The sequence below is a fragment of the Falco peregrinus genome, chromosome 3 (assembly GCF_023634155.1).
Source record: "Falco peregrinus isolate bFalPer1 chromosome 3, bFalPer1.pri, whole genome shotgun sequence".
NCBI classification, from domain to species: domain Eukaryota; kingdom Metazoa; phylum Chordata; class Aves; order Falconiformes; family Falconidae; genus Falco; species Falco peregrinus.
Genome location: NC_073723.1, coordinates 75,577,505 through 75,598,204, shown reverse-complemented (window position 1 = coordinate 75,598,204; position 20,700 = coordinate 75,577,505). Strand labels below are relative to the sequence as shown.

The window sequence follows — 20,700 nt, the reverse complement described above, 5'->3', positions numbered from 1 at the left end:
GGAAACTGTGTTCATTGTTGCACTCAGCAAGTTCTATCAATACCCCTTGAAATCACAGGCAAGACACAAGGTTTCGCTATGACACTGGTTCTAGATGACAAATACATTATCATCTGGGACTGCCACCTCTGCTGCTGTGTATATATATCCAGTAGGATTAGACTCTTCTTCCAGAAAAATGATGGAAAGGGCAAAGCAGACTTCTAAACAGATCCTGAAGTCACCTCTTCACATCCAAGTAGTTCACTGCCACCAATCTGATCTTCAAGAAAAGGCAACAAATCTAGATGAAGCAGTAACACTGTCCTTCATTCAGCAGTGCAGAGTGCAATGCTAGCACCAAATAGCACCTCAGGCATCAGGTTTATAACTGCTACAGCTCCAGAACTGACTGACAGCATCTAAGCTGGTATCTTCTGTACCAAAAGCCAAGTGTATGTACTGAGAGAGTCTGGAGAACTGCCACTACAAGTAAGCATTTGGAAGTGGTCTGAAATAAATAAGTTTTGGTTACATTGATGTTATTTTAACTGGTCTACAATAATCCATGGTATCCAGCCATCAGCATGCTCGTTTATTCCCATCTGCATTTTAACTTCAGAACTTTGATATCCAAACACATTTATTTTCCTTTCACACAGCATCTACAGCCTCTTCTTCACCTCAGCCATACCTGCCATCCTCTATTCTGATAGCCTTCCCTTTAGACTTGTATCTCACTTGTTACTTCAAATGCCTATTTCTACAAAGGTAGGATGGAGAAACAAAAGGACAAGGAAAATCATGTCTCTCCTCCTACACACACATAGAAGGGAAGGCTTTAAACATGCCAGTTGTTATAAACTTCTGTAGGTTTTCAAAAATTCTCCTTATACCACACAATCCATGTCATCTGACTGGAGTAGAGTTCAGAACAAAGGTTTCATAACACAGCCTTCTGCCCAAGGTCTGAAGACAACACTTACATAGCACCAGCTGACTGTCTTGAGTTAACTACAAAAGTCTGAGGCCACTGCAAGTCTAAGATAGGCTGCTTAATGCCGATAGCTTTGGTTTTTCTTTTGTGAAAAACATCCTTTCATACAACAGATTGAGTATTGATCTATTGTTACATAGGCCCAACATCCTTAAGGAAACTCACAGAGCTGAGTTCTGCTTATAAACCACAGAACTACCAGTTTCTGTCTACAAACTGGCCTTTGGCTGAAAGTGGTATCTTAGAAACGGAAAAGAAGTTACACAAAGGAAATTAAGATTTCACAACGTATTTCAAAATTAGGATTAGAGAGATTCATAAATCCTTCTACAGTTATTAATGATCATAGACCTGAGGGTCCTATATGAACACTGAAAAGCATGCCTATTAATGGAAGATTTACTGAAATGACAAAAAAATGAATGAATAACATTAATAAAAAATACAAAAGAGAATAAAGTCTGTGTATTCAACGTTGGCTTTATTATACACTATAGACAAGTGTTGTGCCATCATATTAACATTCAACTTCAATTAGTTTGCATTGTATCAGTGCTCTGTTTCCAACAGAAACAGGTTTGCTGTGCTTTACTATTTGAAATAACCACAGACTAACACGTTAGTTGATGAATACACAAAATCATTCCTGACATGATTAAAAAAAATAAATCACAGCTTAAAATGCAATCTCAATTAATACAAAATTCAGTTACTTTATCCTTCATAAAATTCAACTTTACTTTTCTCCCCAGAAGACTAAATACCCATAGTAGCAAGCGGAACTGGGTTGCTATACAAAGACATGTTAGAAAAACCCCACACACTCAAACCACCAACTTCTACAGTTCCTGCTGTATTTGCGGCGCTCTGGCCTCCTCAGAGAGGAAGACAACTGCTATATAAAGTTTTCTATACACTACTGCAGACTACAAGCTTTTTTGCAAGCAGGTAACTACACTGACTTGATTTCACAATACTTTCTTGATCTTAAAATTAAAACCACACATCTATTTTTATTCCATATTACAACATACTTACTCTGCCATTACATGTCTGACGTTATTGGCATATAACACTGGATTTTTTCTTTCTTCTTCTGAAGGAATATACACTGGTAGAAACTGCAGACAGATAACTGAATTATACTGAGAATATTTAACATTTTAAACAATCTCTCCTATAGCACTACGGTGAAAAATATAGTTGTATTTTGTTGCTACTTACAAAATCATATTAAGAAAAGGACTATAAAAAAATTAAAAATAACTCTTGAATGCCTAAGGCTGCATCATACTTCTAGAAATTCATATAACAGGGACTCTGCTAATTTCTTACCTCATGAACCCAAGTACGGGTTTATCTTCCTTTCATAGGTGGGACCAATAATTTTTTAAATCATTTAAAAGTATTAGCATTTTCTTGCACAGACCTTTCTTTTACATCTTTTATTATTCAGCTCTTTCTAGATATGCAAGAAAAGCACCTGCTACATAAACATTTTTCTATAGCTTAAATAGCAAGAATTCAAATTCTTGGGGCATCAAGTATTTATATGAGATACATATCCCCTGCACGTTTAGAAATCATATATGACTGTTGTGTTTTTACCTTCTGTTGTTGGATGTTTTGAAAAATTTCTCCTTTAAATTGAACACTAGTTATTAATACTCAATTGAAAGAAAAATTCTAAATAAATGCAGATGGCCATAGAATAACAGAACAGCTGAGGTTGGAAGGGGAAAACTAAACCAGAACTGCTGGAGACCTGCCATAGAAAAGGCAGTTTTCAGAATATGATGGCCTATATTAAAAGACCTTCCAGCTTTTGGCTATGTGTTCACTGAAATATGATGTAAGCCCCAAGATCATGGCCAGTCTCACCTACAAAAACCCTCAAAATATCCTATTTCTGCTAAGTAACATACTTCTCAGATGAAGGGAGCACTCTTGATTCCCACTCCTGCTCAGTACCAGACAGACAATTGCCTTAGTGCAATGGAATTAGATAATTTATGCACTAAGTGAACAAAATATTCATAATTCCGTGGAAAATCTCTGCAGTAGAAACCAAAGTTGTAAAAAGCTTAGTTATATATCATGTAATTACCTATGGGTAGTACAAAACAGGAATTATGATCCAGAAATTTCACACTGGTCTTTAAAAAGGAAAATAACAACTGGGGAATAAACAAAAATTTATCATTTAAGCAAATACTTCTCAGTAACTAAGAAGTTAGCTATATTTTCAGAATCGTATAATGGTATGATCAGCAGTACTCAAAATCCTGTCATTAGATGTTTGTCTAACTGTTTCTTAGAAGTATGCAGTCATGGACAAATCTTTATTTTGGATTTTGCTACTGTTTTCCCTACATGCACCACTGATTCTGAAAACATATGACTCCTGTCTTACAGGTTTACAAGCAGGTATGCCAGCCTGATGTGATGTAATGTACAATAAGACAAAGACTGTAAAGCTAACAGACATAGAAAAGATTGTTCCTTCAGCTTCCAAGCCCCATTCTGTTTCTTTCAGTTGAAAACTGCTATCAAGTCATTCATCCAAACACAGGACAAGTTTGAATATAAGGCAGTTTCAGAGGTGTTCTACATGTCTGTGTCCAACTGGACAGAAACTGCACAATCATTTCAGCACCACTAACAAAACTAGAAGAACTCTCAGCTGCTGCACACAGTGATGGATGTATGAACACTGAAGCTGACAGGCCAGCAAAATAAGTCAACATGAGCCAAAACAAACCACATGTGCAGATGACTGTATACCCTTTCTTCTTCACAAGATTGCTTGCATGCCAGTTCCAAGTGCAGGATGGATGAATGGGCAGGCCAACATTTGTCATAACCTATCATAAAATCTACATAGACACTTGCTTCTCAATATACATGCTGGATGACATGTATGGTATGCCAGAGCACACATTATATGCAGATAAGCCCAGACTAACAAACTTTGGATCCTGATTGCTGGCTGTTAGACCTTACTAGCTATCATTTAATTAAAAACACTGAAGTTGTGTTGCTTTGCTGTACATCTCCCTGATTAACTGGGCCTACAGCAGTAGTTAGGTGTCAAGGCTGGTTGGGATTTGCCAGTATCCCTGTGCTGATGGAATAAAGGCCAACAAACTTTGGAGACCAGGGGAAAAACACAACTTTGAACACAGAACAACTCATTTTTCCTCTACATTCCTAAATCTGCTGCACCTCCTTGCAAAAGCAGATTCAACAAGTAGCTCTCAAGTACTCTGCCTCATACTTGCGAGCAGCCTTGCAAACAGCTCTGCTCCTCTATCCTCCGCGAGCTCCTGCTTTAGTATGGAGTATTTCCAAAAGTTAACTTTTTTTTTTATAGACAACCGAAGATCCTAACTTGTCCTTATGCAAGACCTGTGTGAGCAACAGAAATTCAGCATCTGCTCGCAGCTGCTGCCTCAAAAAAATTAAGAATGCTCAGCAGTGTTCCGTTCTGTGTGAAAGAATCCATTTTACTTGCCTAGGGCAGAGAACCATGTTCCTGAGATAGAGTAAAAGTCCTACCACATTAGCTAGTTTGTCTTACCCCTGCATGAAGCAGTGGCTCCCTGGCTGTTCTACCAAAAGCAGGCCACTGTTTTGGAAACAAAGGGGTTTAAAATTTTTAATATTTATACTATTAGTAGCGGAAAACAAGCAACTAAAGTGGTAACACAAACTTATTTCTGCAACAGATACAACTGTTCACTGGCTGGTATTTTGTGCATTCATTATTTTGAGAAGAATTTAAAGCATAAACACACACAGAGTACAACAATGATAAATACTGTGATTAGCATAAGTTATATGTTACAATGTTAACATGTGTATTAACAGTTCTTCCTATTAGTCTACCCTGCTATCAGTTCCAGAGATAAACAGCTGCTTCATTAAAAAATGTAAGCAGAAGAATTGTAGAACATTTGTCAAATCTCCTAACACCTTTAAAATACTGTACTTGTCCTCAAAAATGTATTTACTCTCTGTAAAAATGCATAAAGACAGCAATTTAAAAGGAAGGGTTTTAACTGTTTTTGCCTTTTCACTACAATAGTCTTCAGCCTTAAGATCATACAGTGTTTTTCTCAAAACAAAGTTAAGAATATACATAGATTTTTCTTTGTGTTTTCTGATTTCACATTCTGAACAGTGCAGCTTAATAAAATAATTAGCTAGAGATATTAACATATCTGGCCTATAAGAAACCACCTACAATGATTTTTCTCTAGAAGATATACACCACTGTTCACACACTTTGAAATCTAACACACACAGTTTGTATACTCGCTGAAATAGTAATAAGGCCATTAAAAGACAAGAAATTTGTTCACAAAAGGCCCTTTAAACAGAGTCAGAAATCTATGTACTAAATTTGAATGTATAAGAAAGTAAAGTCTTAAGCCAAGTGGAAAGCTGTATTTTTAGGTTACATTTTCAGACACAGAAGCCATTTGTCGAAAAATATAAGTGGCACTTCAACCTGTTTTTACAGACGTACATACAAAGATTGAATACAAACTTTTACTGCAGAATTAAGTACAATATTATGTATGCTGATACTGCTCAGAATACACTGGTTTTTTTACTGACCTCAATTTCCACAGAATTGTGAAACTGACACAAAGTAAGCCACAGAATTTCTAACCTAAAAAGGAAGGGGGGGGGGGGGGGGGGAAGAGAGAAAAAAGATGGAGGAAAAAATTTATATGTAGCAAAACAGTAGTACATTATGCTCCAAAGTCTTCAGGTAACATTCCTACTTGAAGGCATGATTGCACCCAGATAAAAAATTAACATAAAAGGTCTTTGAGAGTACTTCTATATATTACATTCTGCAAGGTTTAATAAAAGCAATTTACGCTGAAGTTGCATCTTAAAAGATACACAAAAGCAGGAAGACAAACGATAACATGATATGCAGGTACCAATACATACAGTAAGATATGATGTATGCATAGTATGTAAAGAAAGAGTAAGTCTGTGCTGAATACAGCATTTTCCTGAAACAGAGTTGGCAAGATTAAATATAACCACTAAGATTTTATCATTACCTTGGTTTGGAATCAAAGTTCATTATACTTCACAAGTCTGTTAATGAAATGCAGTACATGTGATTTAGTAGCCTAAGACACAAGATAACTGGAATCAACTTGACCTTAGAAAGCAGTACGATTCAAATCCAGGAAAGGATTTAGTAAACCTAAATTAGGGAGCAGCATTAATAGCCGCATTTTATGCAGTATCTAGGTAATTACAGCAGTCAATCACTGTGAGGGGAGGGCTGGCCAAAATCCTCCCTAGATAAAGGGCCATTCCTAGAAGGAACACCCCACTCATTTTGCTATGCACTCAATTCAGGGCTGCAACACATTCTTTTCCTTTCTTTCCTACTGAACTTCCAACACATTAAAGCAAAGAAAAGAAGCAAGAACAACCGTGGAACTTGGGATTTGAAGTTTACATCACTGACAGGAAACATGAAAAGTCTGGTTTCTAGGTCCTTGTCCAAGAGCATTAAAAAACCCCAGTAAGTTATAAGTAAACTTTTCTCTTTGCCAACGTTCTGTAATCCTCCAAGATTAAACCTTAAATAAGTATAAATTTTAAAAACTGATAGAACCTGTATCTAACTCAAGTCCGATACAGAGAAAATTTAAGTTGTATGCTCTAGTCAGTATTTGTTTTCAAGGTAAGTTAGTCTGCTCTGAACACTGTCAAACTAGTAAAAACATTACTTTCCGTAAGTGGAAGAAAACATATAGTTTCCATGTGATGAGTTTTTCATCTGTTTTATAGGCTATAAGAGCTCTGAACAAACAGAATACTCCTGATATATCAACATTCCAGATTAAGTTTTAGCTAACACTGTGACAGAAGAGAGATTTGCTGAGAAAGTCAAGACTGTATCAGTCTTAACAGTATTTCTTGCTAAGACATCAGAAATACATTTTAGGTGTCTCAGGAGAATTAATCCTAATTAAATTACAGTAAAGCTGTAATTTAAACTGACCCAGTGAATTTGCATAACATTACATGCTGTCTCAGATTCTGATTCTTTTTTAATTTAATTTAACTTTATTAGCAGAGGTCACCGCTTCCAGATAAGGGTTTTGTACACATTAAAGTGGTCTGAGGCAACACACCTACAAGTTCCTTCCCTCTTCTTTCTCCTTCTATGTGTTCTTGACTCCTCAGGTAGGACACTAAGCTGGAAGCAAGCTACTCACCTTTCTCCCCTCTGGCTGAGTTAACTTGCTAAGATGAACAGCAGTTGAAATGCAAGAGAAGAGGCAGAAACTCACAAGGAGAGAACAAATCCCCACACACAGTAAATGCTGCAGTACCTACTTTAGACACTATCATGGATTCATCTACTTCCAATGTGACAATTTCATTGAAAGCTGACCCTTTAAAAAGTGATTGATGATTTCCTTAAGTCTCCAAATCTAGACATGTCCTTAATTAGACCTGGTTCCCAGTCCATTTGAAGGTTCAAAATTGAAAAAATTCTAAATGATTTGATTCTTGGCTAATCCCAATGGTTTCCTCATTACTACTAAAATATAGGACCTCAGGTGGGACATTCAAAACAACATTTCCCAAGGAGGAGGCTAACAGCAAGCTATTAACTATGAAGTCCAACTCCCCTTAATTTAGGGTTGAAAACTCCTTGTTTTGATCTTCATCTAAACATTTACAACTTCTACTCCAACCCCAACATGTAAATAATACTAAAAAAATACTCTTTTTAACAAGCAGTAACTGCTTCATTTACTATTTTACATTACGTGAGTTCACTAGGGAACCTCTAGAATAGCATTTTGTTTAAAAAGCAGAATACAAAAAAATTGAAGTCACATTCAAACAGTATCTCCAAATTCCCCAAGTGGGTTGACTTTTTCTGTGAGACTAGTCAAATTTCAAACAAGAGCCATACAGATTTTATACAGAAACACACCAAATCTATTTGCAGGCAATAAAATATACAGATCATAAGCAAGATTTTTTACTTCAGGTACTTGGCTAAAAAAAAAAAATAAAAAATATTTGAAATGAAACCCGAAAATCTATCCTGCAAACCACCAAAATCACAGCAGCAGAAACACACTGTTTACACCTGGATTCCTCTAAGTGATTATCATCATAATTAGGGAATAGTAGATAAAAGACACAAATTAATCCCAAGGAATAATCCAATAACCAGCAATTACTACTATATATGCCTGTTAGACATGTAAATAAAAACTAATGATGGAAAGCAATCATGATGTAAGCAATAAAAAGTAAACCACTCACGCTCCTGGTCCTTGCCATGTCCATGTGATTGTGTCCTAAGAAGAGAAGCATGACAGTTGTAATTATTATACTTGAAAATTTCATTACATTATAGATAGTGTAACCGATGACATATGACTAAAGGTTTTCATGGAAACTTCAGTGGCCTCTTTGCAAAGGTTCTTACCACCAGTAGGAATCAAGACTACTTTTATGTAGCTAGGAAATACCCAGTAACCCAGCTCTTAAACACAGAATATATTCATAAAACCTTTACACATCCAAGGATTCTTCAAACGCTGTTAGCCTTGGAAAAGAAAGTTATTGACTGTAACATGATGTTCCTTGAAACGCATAGTCCATGTGTATTTTCCTAACCCATCCTGCTCAACAGGGTGTCATCCCTCAAGCTTCCATACACTTCACTTGGACCTTCCAGCAACAGATATGAACACTCTGCAACACTTCTGAAGTGTGTGGGACCTGCGGAGATGACTGAATGGAAGCCTGCTCAGCTGACATAAAGCAATAGGACAAGACAGACCTTATCCTCAAACAGTATTTTTCCAGTTGCCTTTACTCACAGACAGCATACATTCATCTGTCTGATTCAAGAATCAAAAGGTACGTTATAAGACACCTAAACCCACCAATTTATTCTCAGGCAAGACCAGCAGCACTTTCAGAAGCCAGAGATTAACAGTGTGCAGAGGAAAAATAGCAGTGAAAGAAGCAAACGAGATGCAAATAGCAAAAAGGGAACAGAGACCTGGAAAGGACTATGTAACAGGTGGCAGGAAGGAATATGACAGTAAAGGTCATCACATTCTTAACTGTAAGACTAAGAAACAGCACAGGAAAAAACTGCAATATTTGGAGACAAGATTTAAGCACAGAAGTAAGAATCAAAAAAACTGAAAATTAGTTCCAAGCTACTGTTCTTGCCAACTGGGAAAGAAATTGTACAAGTCATTAATGGAAAGACAAAAGGATTCAGTAAATCCAGGTTTCTAAAAGACCAGATCAGAAAGGTATTTCTATCAACCTATTTAAAATGTTCCCGTTCAGCTCTATGCTACCATCCAAAACCACTTTAGAGAGTTTAGGTGATTTCATGTGCCATGACCTTGAAAAATCAAGTCAAACTCTTGTTTTAATCACCATTTAAAGCAAAAGGCTGTCAAAAGTAAAAATGAAAGACAGTACCACATCCATAAAAGGAGAAAAGTGTGACTAATGTGACAGACCAACAGCTTGGAGTAAGGTCAATCAATATATCATGATGGACTACTAAAAATTTAAATCTTTAATTTCAACAATTATTTTAAAACAAACAAAATATGATAAAAGACAAATTTTACCTCTAGCAATCAACATACATGCATGAAAATGGACTTTGCCATGTAGTGATCATGTAGAACTTTAATGTCTATAGTTTTGCAATTAAACTGTTTCTGGCAATTTTGATGTCTCTGATAATACTGCAAGTCAGTCTGGTTTTTCCACAAGGAACTTTCATTTACAAACCCTGACCATTACAATGTAGATAGCTGGTAATTTCTCTAATCAGAGACTAGATCTGCTATACAGAATGACAACACTACACATATCCAACTCAGCTCTCTTAAATTGCAACAGTGCAGAAGGAGACAAAGACAAAAGTGAGTTCCATAAAGGTACCTTGCCTAGGCAATGGATCACTGAACAGTGAATAAGTGTTTTCAGAATCCAGCCCTTGTACTGGCTAGCTGGCATGACAAACTTAAGTTATGTATTTATCAACAATCCTGCCAGAAATTCCCAATATGAATGTCACAGCAGACATGCGTGCTTTTTTCCCATCAAGAACATCAGGATACAGCACAGATGATGACTAAATGCTACGCAGTAGAAAACAGGAGGCAGAGCCTCCTGCCAGTGTATCCAATATTGTTACGATAAAAATCACAAGCAGAAGATGGGAAGTGGTATTTTCCCTACCTGGTTTAGGTATCTTTTATATTTATTACAGCTTATGCTTATGAACAGCATTCACTTTGATAGCATTCTCAGTACACTTCAAAATTTTTGTATCTAGATTATGAGTAATTTTAATTGTGTGGAAGTACATCTTCCTCATTAACAGCACTAACAGAAAATTCAAATTAAGGAAAAGGTGTACCCATGAAGAAATCCAGCGTAAAAATTAATTGCATAAAGGATTGTTATAGAACCTATGGATGGAGACATTAGAACATTTATTTTAATTAGAATATTGGTAGTATCTGTCAAGCATCCAATAGACAAAACACTACCAAACTAGATAAACAGAATCAAATTTTGAATTTCAGGTCTAAGCAACATTTTAAGCCCTACAATTTCTTTCTGCTTATGCATCAAGAGAAGCAGCATACTAACATACTACTCGTAAAGAAAAACTCATACCGGTCCAGAGGAGGCATCTATTGCAAACAATCAGAAGCCCGAAGAACAGTCAAGGGGCAACCCTGAATAGAAACAGTTCTTCATGGCAAGCAGGACTAGATTTATTTGCTAGAAAATAACTGAATTTACATCACTTTTGCTACATGGTTCAGTCCACTGCAGAACAGCACTACTTCACCTAGTTCTTGAACAGAATACAAGGAAATAAACATCCAACTACACACCTACTACATTCACCCCAGGCTCTGATCTCAAAAAGCCTCCCGAAACAGTCATCTGCACTCAAGTCCAAGACTGTTCTCATCTGTACTGTGTAACTCACAGCTCTGAAGGTAGATCAGAGCAGGCAGCTCAAACTAAAAGCAGCGGGATGACAGTGCACAATGCGTATCTGGAATTCACTAGCTAAGCAAAGATCTTAAGAAATTCCTTTCTAAACCTAAAATCAAAATATGCAGCAGTCAAACAAGCCAACAGGAAGCAAGAGACTGTCTAGAAATGCTGTCTTCACGTATGAAAAACAATGGTCTTTCTCTACTCCGTTTTACTCTTACTTGCTACTTAACTGCATCCTAAACAAAAGAAATCTCACCTTCACGTACCACATCATATTCCTCCTTCCTCTCCTCATTCTCACTTTGCTGCAACTCTTCTGCAGCCCCCAAGCTAATCTAAAAATCAAATAGTAATAGCAATTACCCCTCTCTCATTAATGCTTAGTGGAAGTAGACCTTAGGAGGTTAAATGACTCAGTACAGCACTGAAAACTGTATGTTTTACAGCAATTAATAGTAGTAGGGAAAAGTAAATACACAGATTCAGGCGAACTCAGATACCTATAGAAATATTTACGGTTTCTTATACAACATTTTGCAGTAATATAAAAACAATTATGAAATTTTTTCATTAAAATGTACATTGATTTACTTCAATGTAAAAAGCTCACAATTTCTGTTAATACAGTGTTAGAAACATGTAATATTAGTTTACAAACATTGCATATTATGTACTACAGGCAATAAGGACATTTCAGTACAAAAAAGGATTTGTGAAGATACCTGCAAATTAATGTTTGATAGGTTTATATTAAATAAGTGTAATATTAACCAAAAGTAACAATGTATATTAAGCAGGACATAAGAGGCATGTGCATATTTGCAATCAAAACTGTCAGTGCAACAGAAGTTTAAAAACATTTTCAGAAAATACTGTTTCTTCCTGAAAATAAAACATTTATGTAATGAAAAGTCCCACATAACCTGCTACAATGCACTTAATACCAAGCAAGCATAACAGGCTGCTATACTTGTCACAGCATCCATAATGATGATTTTTTTGTTTTTACTGCAAACTAGTTGGCTGCCGTCACACCTTGTCTCAGTTGACAGCAAATGGTGGTCTACATATTTTAACTCTGCTTAGGTTCTTTTATTATTTTTTTTAATAGTTACACTTATTTTTTATATCAACCTGTAAACTGGCAGAAAGAAACTGGATGGAAACACTTTAAAAACGTAAGCACTCTGGTACCAAGAGGAAATTAAATCCTTAGATCAAAGGGTTGTTAGTGAGCTAGTCAAAGAGAGATGACATGAGATCTATGACATGAGATCTTCTGATGGGACACGCATCAGCAAAGAGACAAGGCAGTCCTTTATTTCTGACACTCCTCCCACTCTCTCCTAAATAACTTCTATTTTAGAAGGGGACAGTCTGGACTTGAAAATACCCTCACAGTGCTCAAAAAGAAACCTCAAGAATAAAAGCTAATAAAGTTCACTAGGAAGCATCTTCTAATTAACCAAGGAATGTAGACAGACAGGATTCTGGCTGCAGTAGCACAGGAAAGTATCTATATCAGGTAGGACAAATAATATAAAAAACCATCCTTCTATGCTTTCCTGTAGGCTTGATCTGGAAGTAGATCAAGTGACCTTTGTCTTCATTTGTTTGCCCATACCTGTACAAGCATTTGTAACAATTTTTTAATTTAGGTGTTGCAAATAAGCACTATAATTTACACATAATTTGCATGAATCTGATTTATACTGAAGGACTACTCCAAATTAGCTAGTGTCTAGCAGTCCTTAGCCAAGTGCACAGAGGATGTAAAACATTGACAATGAGACACCTTATAGATGTGCCGAGGTCCCCAACACATTATTCTATTATCATTTACCTGGTTGCATTAATTTGTACTAACACCTCCACAGGCAGGAGGTGCAGAAGCATCCTACAGCAATAAACAATATTAAAAAAACCCTCTCCAGCACACACTGCGGTAAGGGAGCTGGTGGGAACACATGCCTCCTAGACAGAAATTGATGGAATTTGTCTTGTCATTTGTATAGCACTTCTTGTAACAACCTGAATAACTTTCAGAGCACTGTTTTAAAGGAGCAATCCAATTAAAGCAGAAACATTTAAACTGTCTGTTAAGGTTATCTATATTTCTAGAAGCTTAAGGAATATATACTTAGCCAATAAGCATTTATTAATGTTTTCCAAATTTCTAAATCTAATTATCTAATCTAAAAGTTTACAGAAGTGCCAATGTATTTAAAGGAAAATGCCCCATATTTACTGCAAGCTGAACTTACCAGTTTGTTTGGATAACGTAAAACCACTGGCTGTACAGGAACTCCAGGAATAAACGCTCCTAGGAGGCACATATGACACATCAATATTTTATAGTGCATTTTGGCACAGCAGAAATTTATTGCAGTAAAGAAAAAAAGTGATACAATTGCTGGGCTGATATGCATACAAATTAGTTAACAGTGAAAAAGTAAGACCCAAAAGGAGCCGCAGAAGTCAAAGTCTAAAAAGTAAGCACTGAAGAATGACAATGTATACACACCTTTTCAGAAGACAAATAATGAAGAATGCTTGCTTGCATTCTCTAAATTATCCTCTACCACCTACATAAATTGTCATGTATGCAAGTCAAAGCCCAGTACCAAATTCAGCTTGATAAGTGATTAAAAAACACATATGTGCAAGATAGTTAAATCATATATTCCCTGTGGTCAACAGTATTTTTTGGTGAAGAACACCTAAGCTTTCTTATGCAAAAGCAGCTTTCTATTTTTAGCTGGGCAACATCAATTTATAGGAAATTTATCATCTCTGAAGTAACAGAATTAATTTAACCTTTTTTCTCACCTTAATTCCCCTCAAAATGGCTTATTTGTTTATTCTCTAGCTATGGAAAATCTAACAGTTAGAAAGTATTGAACTAGAACTATTGTACAGAAGTATCACTTAATTTGAAAATTAATATTTCTGGTAAGTAGCACAAAATCTATAAACATAATTTGTTAATGATTTTCTTGGTTTCCAGCACAAAGATTAGGTAAGAATGTTAACTATCTTGCTCAAGATTAAACATCTTTCTCTTGTGAAAACACTTAATACAGTCTTCGCTCAAACTAAGGTTTTTTATAGCAATTTACTAAATTCTGACTAATATTTGGTTTCAAATCAAGGCCTGAAGAATGGAAGTATACTGTATCCTTAGCATTACATTTGCTTTGCAGAATACTTGCATAGATGTAAAAAAAAAATTATTAATGGAGTATAAACATCTCTAAATGACAGTTGTCTGGATGGGATCCTGCAGAGATTTGGTTCTTGGCAGCCCAGTGGTATTTTGTATTCAGTCTCCAAAAAAAAACCCAGCCTTTTTGAGCAACTTTTGAAAGAATCTGAAGATGAAAAAAATCTGAGTGGTTGATGACAAGACCACCATTTAAACAAAACTAGACTAGCCTGTCCTGTATAACTAGCTTTCATGAACACAACCCAAAAAAAATCTCCAGTAAGAGCAAGAAGTGTAGGCCATATGAGTAGAATGGAGAAAGGAATCCTGAAAGCAGTTACTTGAATAGAGACCTAAAGTGATATTAGCGATGAATTATAACGCAAAGGATTTCTGGGAGGCTGGATGGATACAGAAGCCAGTTCCAGTAGGAAAACTGAGATAGTCAAGAGGCAGACAGCAGCATGTACTAGACCAGAGGAGAGGAAGACAGAGGGGGGATCTGAGGCAGAAAGTATATAGTGCCTGGAATTCTATGGCACAGAGGGAAGGAAGGGTATCAGGGCTTTAATGAAGGATTCCAACTGGTTTTCAAAGCATGACCAGGATTCAGGCAGAGGGAGAAGGAAAGTAAAGAGAAAAAGTAGTGGATGTTCTAACCACCACTCACTCAATCTAAAAAGGTAAAGAGCTGAGAGGGGAGGAAGAAAAGCTTTTTTGAATGTTTGTTCAGGAGACAATACTGAGATTCCTTCCACCAAATGAATCAGTGTAAGGAATCACAATGCTGACTTAGTGCATGATATTCTAATGCCACACGTAAGTAACACAAAATAAGACACACAGTAAGACCAGAACACAGTGAGCTAGGCAGAAACCTACGAAGAGTCAAACACACACACAACTGTCTCACTCGCTGCAGCCTCATTCACCATCTCTCTAATATATCATAAAGACAAGCTTACATTAAACATTGAAGGTCCACTGCAGCGTTGGCATTTCTCCCTACTGTAACTGCAGTTCACAACTGCAACAATGTTCAGTGTTATACCCTCTACCATCTACTATACCTCTAATCTTAAAGTGTTATGCTGACTGAAAAGAGTTTAGAATGGGGATGTTAAATAAAAAGAAAATTGTGGAGAAATGGCAGCCTCCGTAACAGTGCTATACTGGCAAGATTCTTGTGCCACCTTCACCAGAATGCAACTCAACAGTAGAGCTGGAGGGAAATCAACCACATACAACACAGCAACAAATGCTGCAGCAGCCTGTACTTTAAGCTTTATAATGTATCTAAACGATGTGTGACAGACCCAACACAGGAAATGGAGGGGCCAAGAAAAAAAAAGAAAAGAAAAAGATAAAAGACAACCACAGCCAAAACCACTGTAAGAAACGTTAGTCCTCCAGCTCATATGCCAAGAAAAAAAATATCTAAATTATCTAAAATGTTTTGCTCAACAGTGGAACTACAATCGTTTTGTAGCATCAGAAAATTTCTATTCCAATTCCACTGTAGTGCAAGATTTTTAACTTCTGCAACAGGAAGCAAATTACAATGCAAGTGCTACTTCAGAAAACAAAGATACAAGAACATTCTGTAGAGAACAGAAATGAGCATCATACCTACCAGGCTTGAATGTAATTAGACAGGATCGGTTTGTGCAAGTGCCTTCTGGGAATATCATTATCTTGAAGTAAAAAGAAAAAAGTTGAATTTAGAACTATTTCAATGTGGATTTATTTATGAACACATCTTTTCAAAGTTAACGTTAGTTGATTACAGTAAAAAAATGTTCAGGGAAAAACAGTTCAGTTAGAATACAAAAATAATGCTCAATAAAGAAGTAAAGTTCTGTCTTAATAGTAAAAATATTTTTCTTTATCTGCAAATTTGCCTCTTGTTTGATCTCAGATAGTAATCCTATTTGGTTGGAACACTAATAGTGACAAGAAACACTTGTGAGTACAGGAGAATTTTCACAAAAGGCTTTGGTGCTGGTAAAAATACCATATTCTGGTTTGCACCAAAACAAAATTCCTGCTCCCAAGTGACCTCCTTACAGGCTAAGAAAAGAAAGACTTATTTTCTTTTTGCATTGATTACTTTGCATGTGCACAGATGTCAGAATGATAGAGGCTGAAAATATCTAAACAGAATTCTACCAAGGCAAAAAATGCTGAAGTTGAACCAAATTCAATCTAACAGAAGAGGTTAGATTGTAAAAAAAAAAAGTTTTGGACAGCAGAAAGCCAAAAACTGCTGAAATTTTGTTGAATTATAGAACAAGACATTTAAAAGAAATAAATACATATCATAAAGGGACAAAGCAACAGACTAGAATCAACATTACCAGTTTCATTGTCTAACTAGTTGTTAGACGTGTTACTAACTAGCTTGATAGATATTCTGGAAACAATTTCAGCTCTGCCAACTCAGTTTCTTCATCTGTAAGAATATTTACTTTTTAAAGTGCTTTGAAATCTATCAATTAAAGTCATGATATGAAAGCTATGTCACATTGTATGTAAATGTTTATAATGTTTCTGTAGTCCAGTACGCAGACATAAGCACCGTAGTAGTAAGAATGCCATGAAAGACCTACTATATCTTAATCTCAAAAATCCAAAAGAAGAATGGTTCATATTTGCAAAATAATCACATGCTTCTAGAAAACCGAGACCTTAGGTAGTCACCTCTTCCTCCCCATTACTTTCTTCCAATGCACATTAGAAATAGTGACATTTCAGGTGCAGGAAAACCCCCCAAGCTGCTTTATTTTAGGCATGTTTTCATCATGTGGTCCAATACAGGTGTACTCTGGTTACTGGAACATCTCGGTTGCTTTGGCTGTCTTGGCCAGTATTGCATCTCCAACAATGACAGTACACCAAAATCTCGAGAAGGGCAAGAACACAACAAGCCCTCAGGTATCCTACTGAGCACTTGATTATTTTCTTCTTAGAGAGCTTTCTAAACCTGCTGTGGTCCGTCCATTTAGTGTCACTTAATATAGCTGTTTTCCCATGTGCTTTCCCAGTCTCCCCTTGAAACACGCTGCAATGAAAAGCTAGTATTTTGTAGATATTACATCTTCTAGAAAGAGGTATCTTCTATCCACAAACCACCTAAAGCATCCCGCAAAGAAAAAAGTAAACTGCATATCCAAAGCCTGGAAATGCCAAATACCGTTGGTCACACCGTAGTAATATACAGTACCTGTGGCCATTTACCATCAGACTGAGCACGCCTCTTTATCTCTTCAACAGTTTTCCTGCGAGAATCCTGGTCTGACCGAGATACAAATACTGGTCGGATGTATTTGATTAGAGCTGAAGAGGAGAAAAAACAAAAAGACAAGCAAACCAGCCTTTATTTCCCTTTTGTTTGGAAAAAAAAAAATATATATATATATATTCCCCCACCCCAGTAGTCCTCTGGACAAAAATTTGGGTACAAGCATGTAACTACTTTACTATATCGCACTGTAAAGTTAAATACTCAGCTAAAACACTGCAGTTTTATTGAAATATTTTCCTGAATTCCTGTGAGGAAGACTATTTCCACAACTCTGGCACTTTGTGCTTCTTCAATTTTTAATAGACCAATACACATACATCACAGAATTTAAAACATGATTGTACATTTTATAAGTAGTTTTCTGCAACTGGGCAGCTGTGGCTGATTATAGGCCATTTCTTCCTACCACAAAAATCACAAAATCTACAGCCACCCTCAGCCCAGCAAAGTAGCAGGAAACTCCCTATACAAGTACTTCCAAAAGACATCCTGTGAGTCAAAATGCTTCTGTCTTTAGAGCTCTTGTCTTCTGCAACTGCTCAGCTTCACTGAAGGTACGCCATTAAAAATACTTCATACACAGACCACATTATCTTTCCTGAGGAACCAACATCATCAAAAGAAAAAGCGTGCTTGTTTTCTGAGCTGTCACCTGTTTGCCTCTTCCTCATACTAGATGAATCAAATCTCAGGCATACCCCTCCTGGCTCAGTGGGAAGCCTCTTATTCACAGCCAGACAAAAAATGAGCATGAGCAAGAACCAGAACTCAATCTAAAACACCCTCTCCATGCACCTGTGTCACAAGGACATCCAGGCCAACTTACAAAATAGTAGTGTAGCACATAAAACTCTTTTGCATTGTCAAAAATACAAGAAAAGCATCTTCAAATATACTGTATCATGCTTTTATTTAAGCAGGTTGTCTTCAAATAACTTTTTATCATTTTTGTATCTTGTAATGTTATTTGAAGGTTCAAGTCACTAAGTCATTAGCTATTCTATTTGCCTAAAATACAAACATAAAATACAGTATTTGTATTTCCAAACACCACAAAATGAGTCACTGACACTAGTCGTATAATCTTCTTTCGTCAAGGAGAGACTTTCCGCACTAATGGATTGGCCAGTGCTTAAAGCATGAAGACAAAAACAGTGTAAGGAATTACAGTCCTGTACTCAGCAAAAACGGCTGGTACTGGTGTTACCCCACTGGCACTTCAGCCAGCAACTCACCAAAATTATTCTGTGGTTCCATGAAACTAATCCATCACATCTTACAGCAAGTTATCAAAGATTCAGCCAGCCTCCAAAAGGTTTTATCCCATAGGTTGCCAAAGCTTAGGAGATAGTATAACAGAGAAAATGTACCATACTCTTGTACTTTATCCTACATGCCTTCTCTTAGACAATATCCATAGAACAATGCCTGCTAGGGGAGCAAAGATCATCATGGGCCAGCTGGGGTTACTGCTGCAGGAAGGTAAAAACCCCACACTAAACCACAAAACAACCATACATAAAAAAAATAGAAAAAAACTCTCCAAAACACAGAACAAGCAATAAGAAAAAAGGCAAAGGAAACCATACCTGGTTTTGTAACTCTGTTCATTTTGTTTCTTAATGATGCTAGTTCCAAGTTTCCCCTACTGCTGCAAATTACTATTCCATAGCAGAAACATTATCAAGTACAAAAAAAAAAAAAAAAAAAAGGACTCAAACATCCTCAGCCTTCACTCTGAAGTTTCTCTTACATTAGGCCCGGCCCAAATGATGGAATTCACATTAATTCAGGTCAAGGAACAAACAAGAGCTCCAAGGCTCTTATCTGAGGGTATGTCGCAAGCAGGGCCTTCTTTATAACACATGAAATTAAGCAAGCAGAGAGATTTTATTTAGAGCAGTATGACAGAAACATCAGACTATGGACAACTTGCCAATTTTGAGTCTCTAACCACTAATATATTATCTGAAAACTGGACAGACAAGCAGCATTAATGTGGGAGCTTTACTGTTAACAACCTTCCTGAAAGCAAGCTACTGCAATGCTACAATACTCCAAAATAACACACTGCAAATTATCTTACAAATGGACACCACCACAAACAGCAACACACCCATGTGCAAAGAAAAAACTATTATGGTATGCTGAAAGAACAGAGGCAACTGAAAGTTTGGTTTCCTATGGATCTGTCTTGCCTGTTGAATTATATGATAAATAGTCTGTGAGGTAAGTTCATTTCTTTTCTTATGGTTTAAACATTGTTTTCATGCAGCTTGCAGAACTTTTGTGTTTTTTAAACCATCATCTTTCTCTCAAATACATGTGATGCTATCAATATTTCAACCCATCACATCAAAGCTTAGCTTAGTAGACAGGGTGATCACAAGTCTTACTTCCTTAGGGATCAGACTAAACACAATTACAGTTTTAACACGCAACTTAAGATCCTGTAAGACACCAATTATCAAGCTTTTAGTGGCTAAGTCCAACAATTTCAGTGAAATTGAAACTCTCAGTCATCAGTAAGAAACTGAAAGTACGTACCAAGGGAAGGCTAGTTCTATACTTGCCTTTCTTCATATACACTTTCCATAACCCCTTTTGAAAACAGAGCACAAGGCTACACAGACCTCTACTCTCACCACCTATTATCATGTTCAGTACATTAACTTGGTACAGGCTTTGAATTTTCAGATGCTTGTCAATCTGTGCAAGAAATAGTCAGTAGCAGAGCCAACAGTCTGTAAAGAGAAGCTGAGAAACATACCATATATGCAGACAAGGTGAGACTGCTGTTAGAAGTCAAGCTGAAACATCAGGAAGCCTGGAGACAGTACTGTAAAGTCACATATGAGGCAAGAAATAGGCAGGACTAGTGCAAAGTCAGGGCAGGAGCAAAAAGCAGCATACATGAAAATGCTTCGAACAGCTAGCATACTGAGCAACTAAACAACAGAACTGTGCAACATACTTAATAAACAGAACAGTCTTAAATATTTTGCTCATCTATTTAATTGTCCAAGACCAACTGTAACCAGATAGTGAAGACCACAATTCAAGTATTCAGAGATGCTGAAAGATGTGCTTGCCCATCTCCTCTCACTCCATTAAAACCACCCTTAAATTATAAATTCTAGTGGGTGA

The 20,700-nt window shown here is 36.6% G+C and overlaps 1 protein-coding gene across 1 annotated transcript in view; it reads right to left on the bottom strand.

Annotated features, from left to right (window-relative positions):
- Positions 1-20,700, bottom strand: part of LPCAT1 (lysophosphatidylcholine acyltransferase 1) — a 68,382-nt gene that overhangs the window by 31,871 nt on the left and 15,811 nt on the right. Inside the window, exons 4-9 of the mRNA XM_055800372.1 lie at positions 17,473-17,585; positions 15,883-15,943; positions 13,309-13,367; positions 8,306-8,340; positions 5,600-5,654; positions 2,015-2,097 (exon numbers count right to left, since the gene is read on the bottom strand). Of these exons, the coding sequence (XP_055656347.1) occupies positions 2,015-2,097; positions 5,600-5,654; positions 8,306-8,340; positions 13,309-13,367; positions 15,883-15,943; positions 17,473-17,585 (406 nt within the window). The remainder of the gene's footprint in view (positions 1-2,014; positions 2,098-5,599; positions 5,655-8,305; positions 8,341-13,308; positions 13,368-15,882; positions 15,944-17,472; positions 17,586-20,700) is intronic.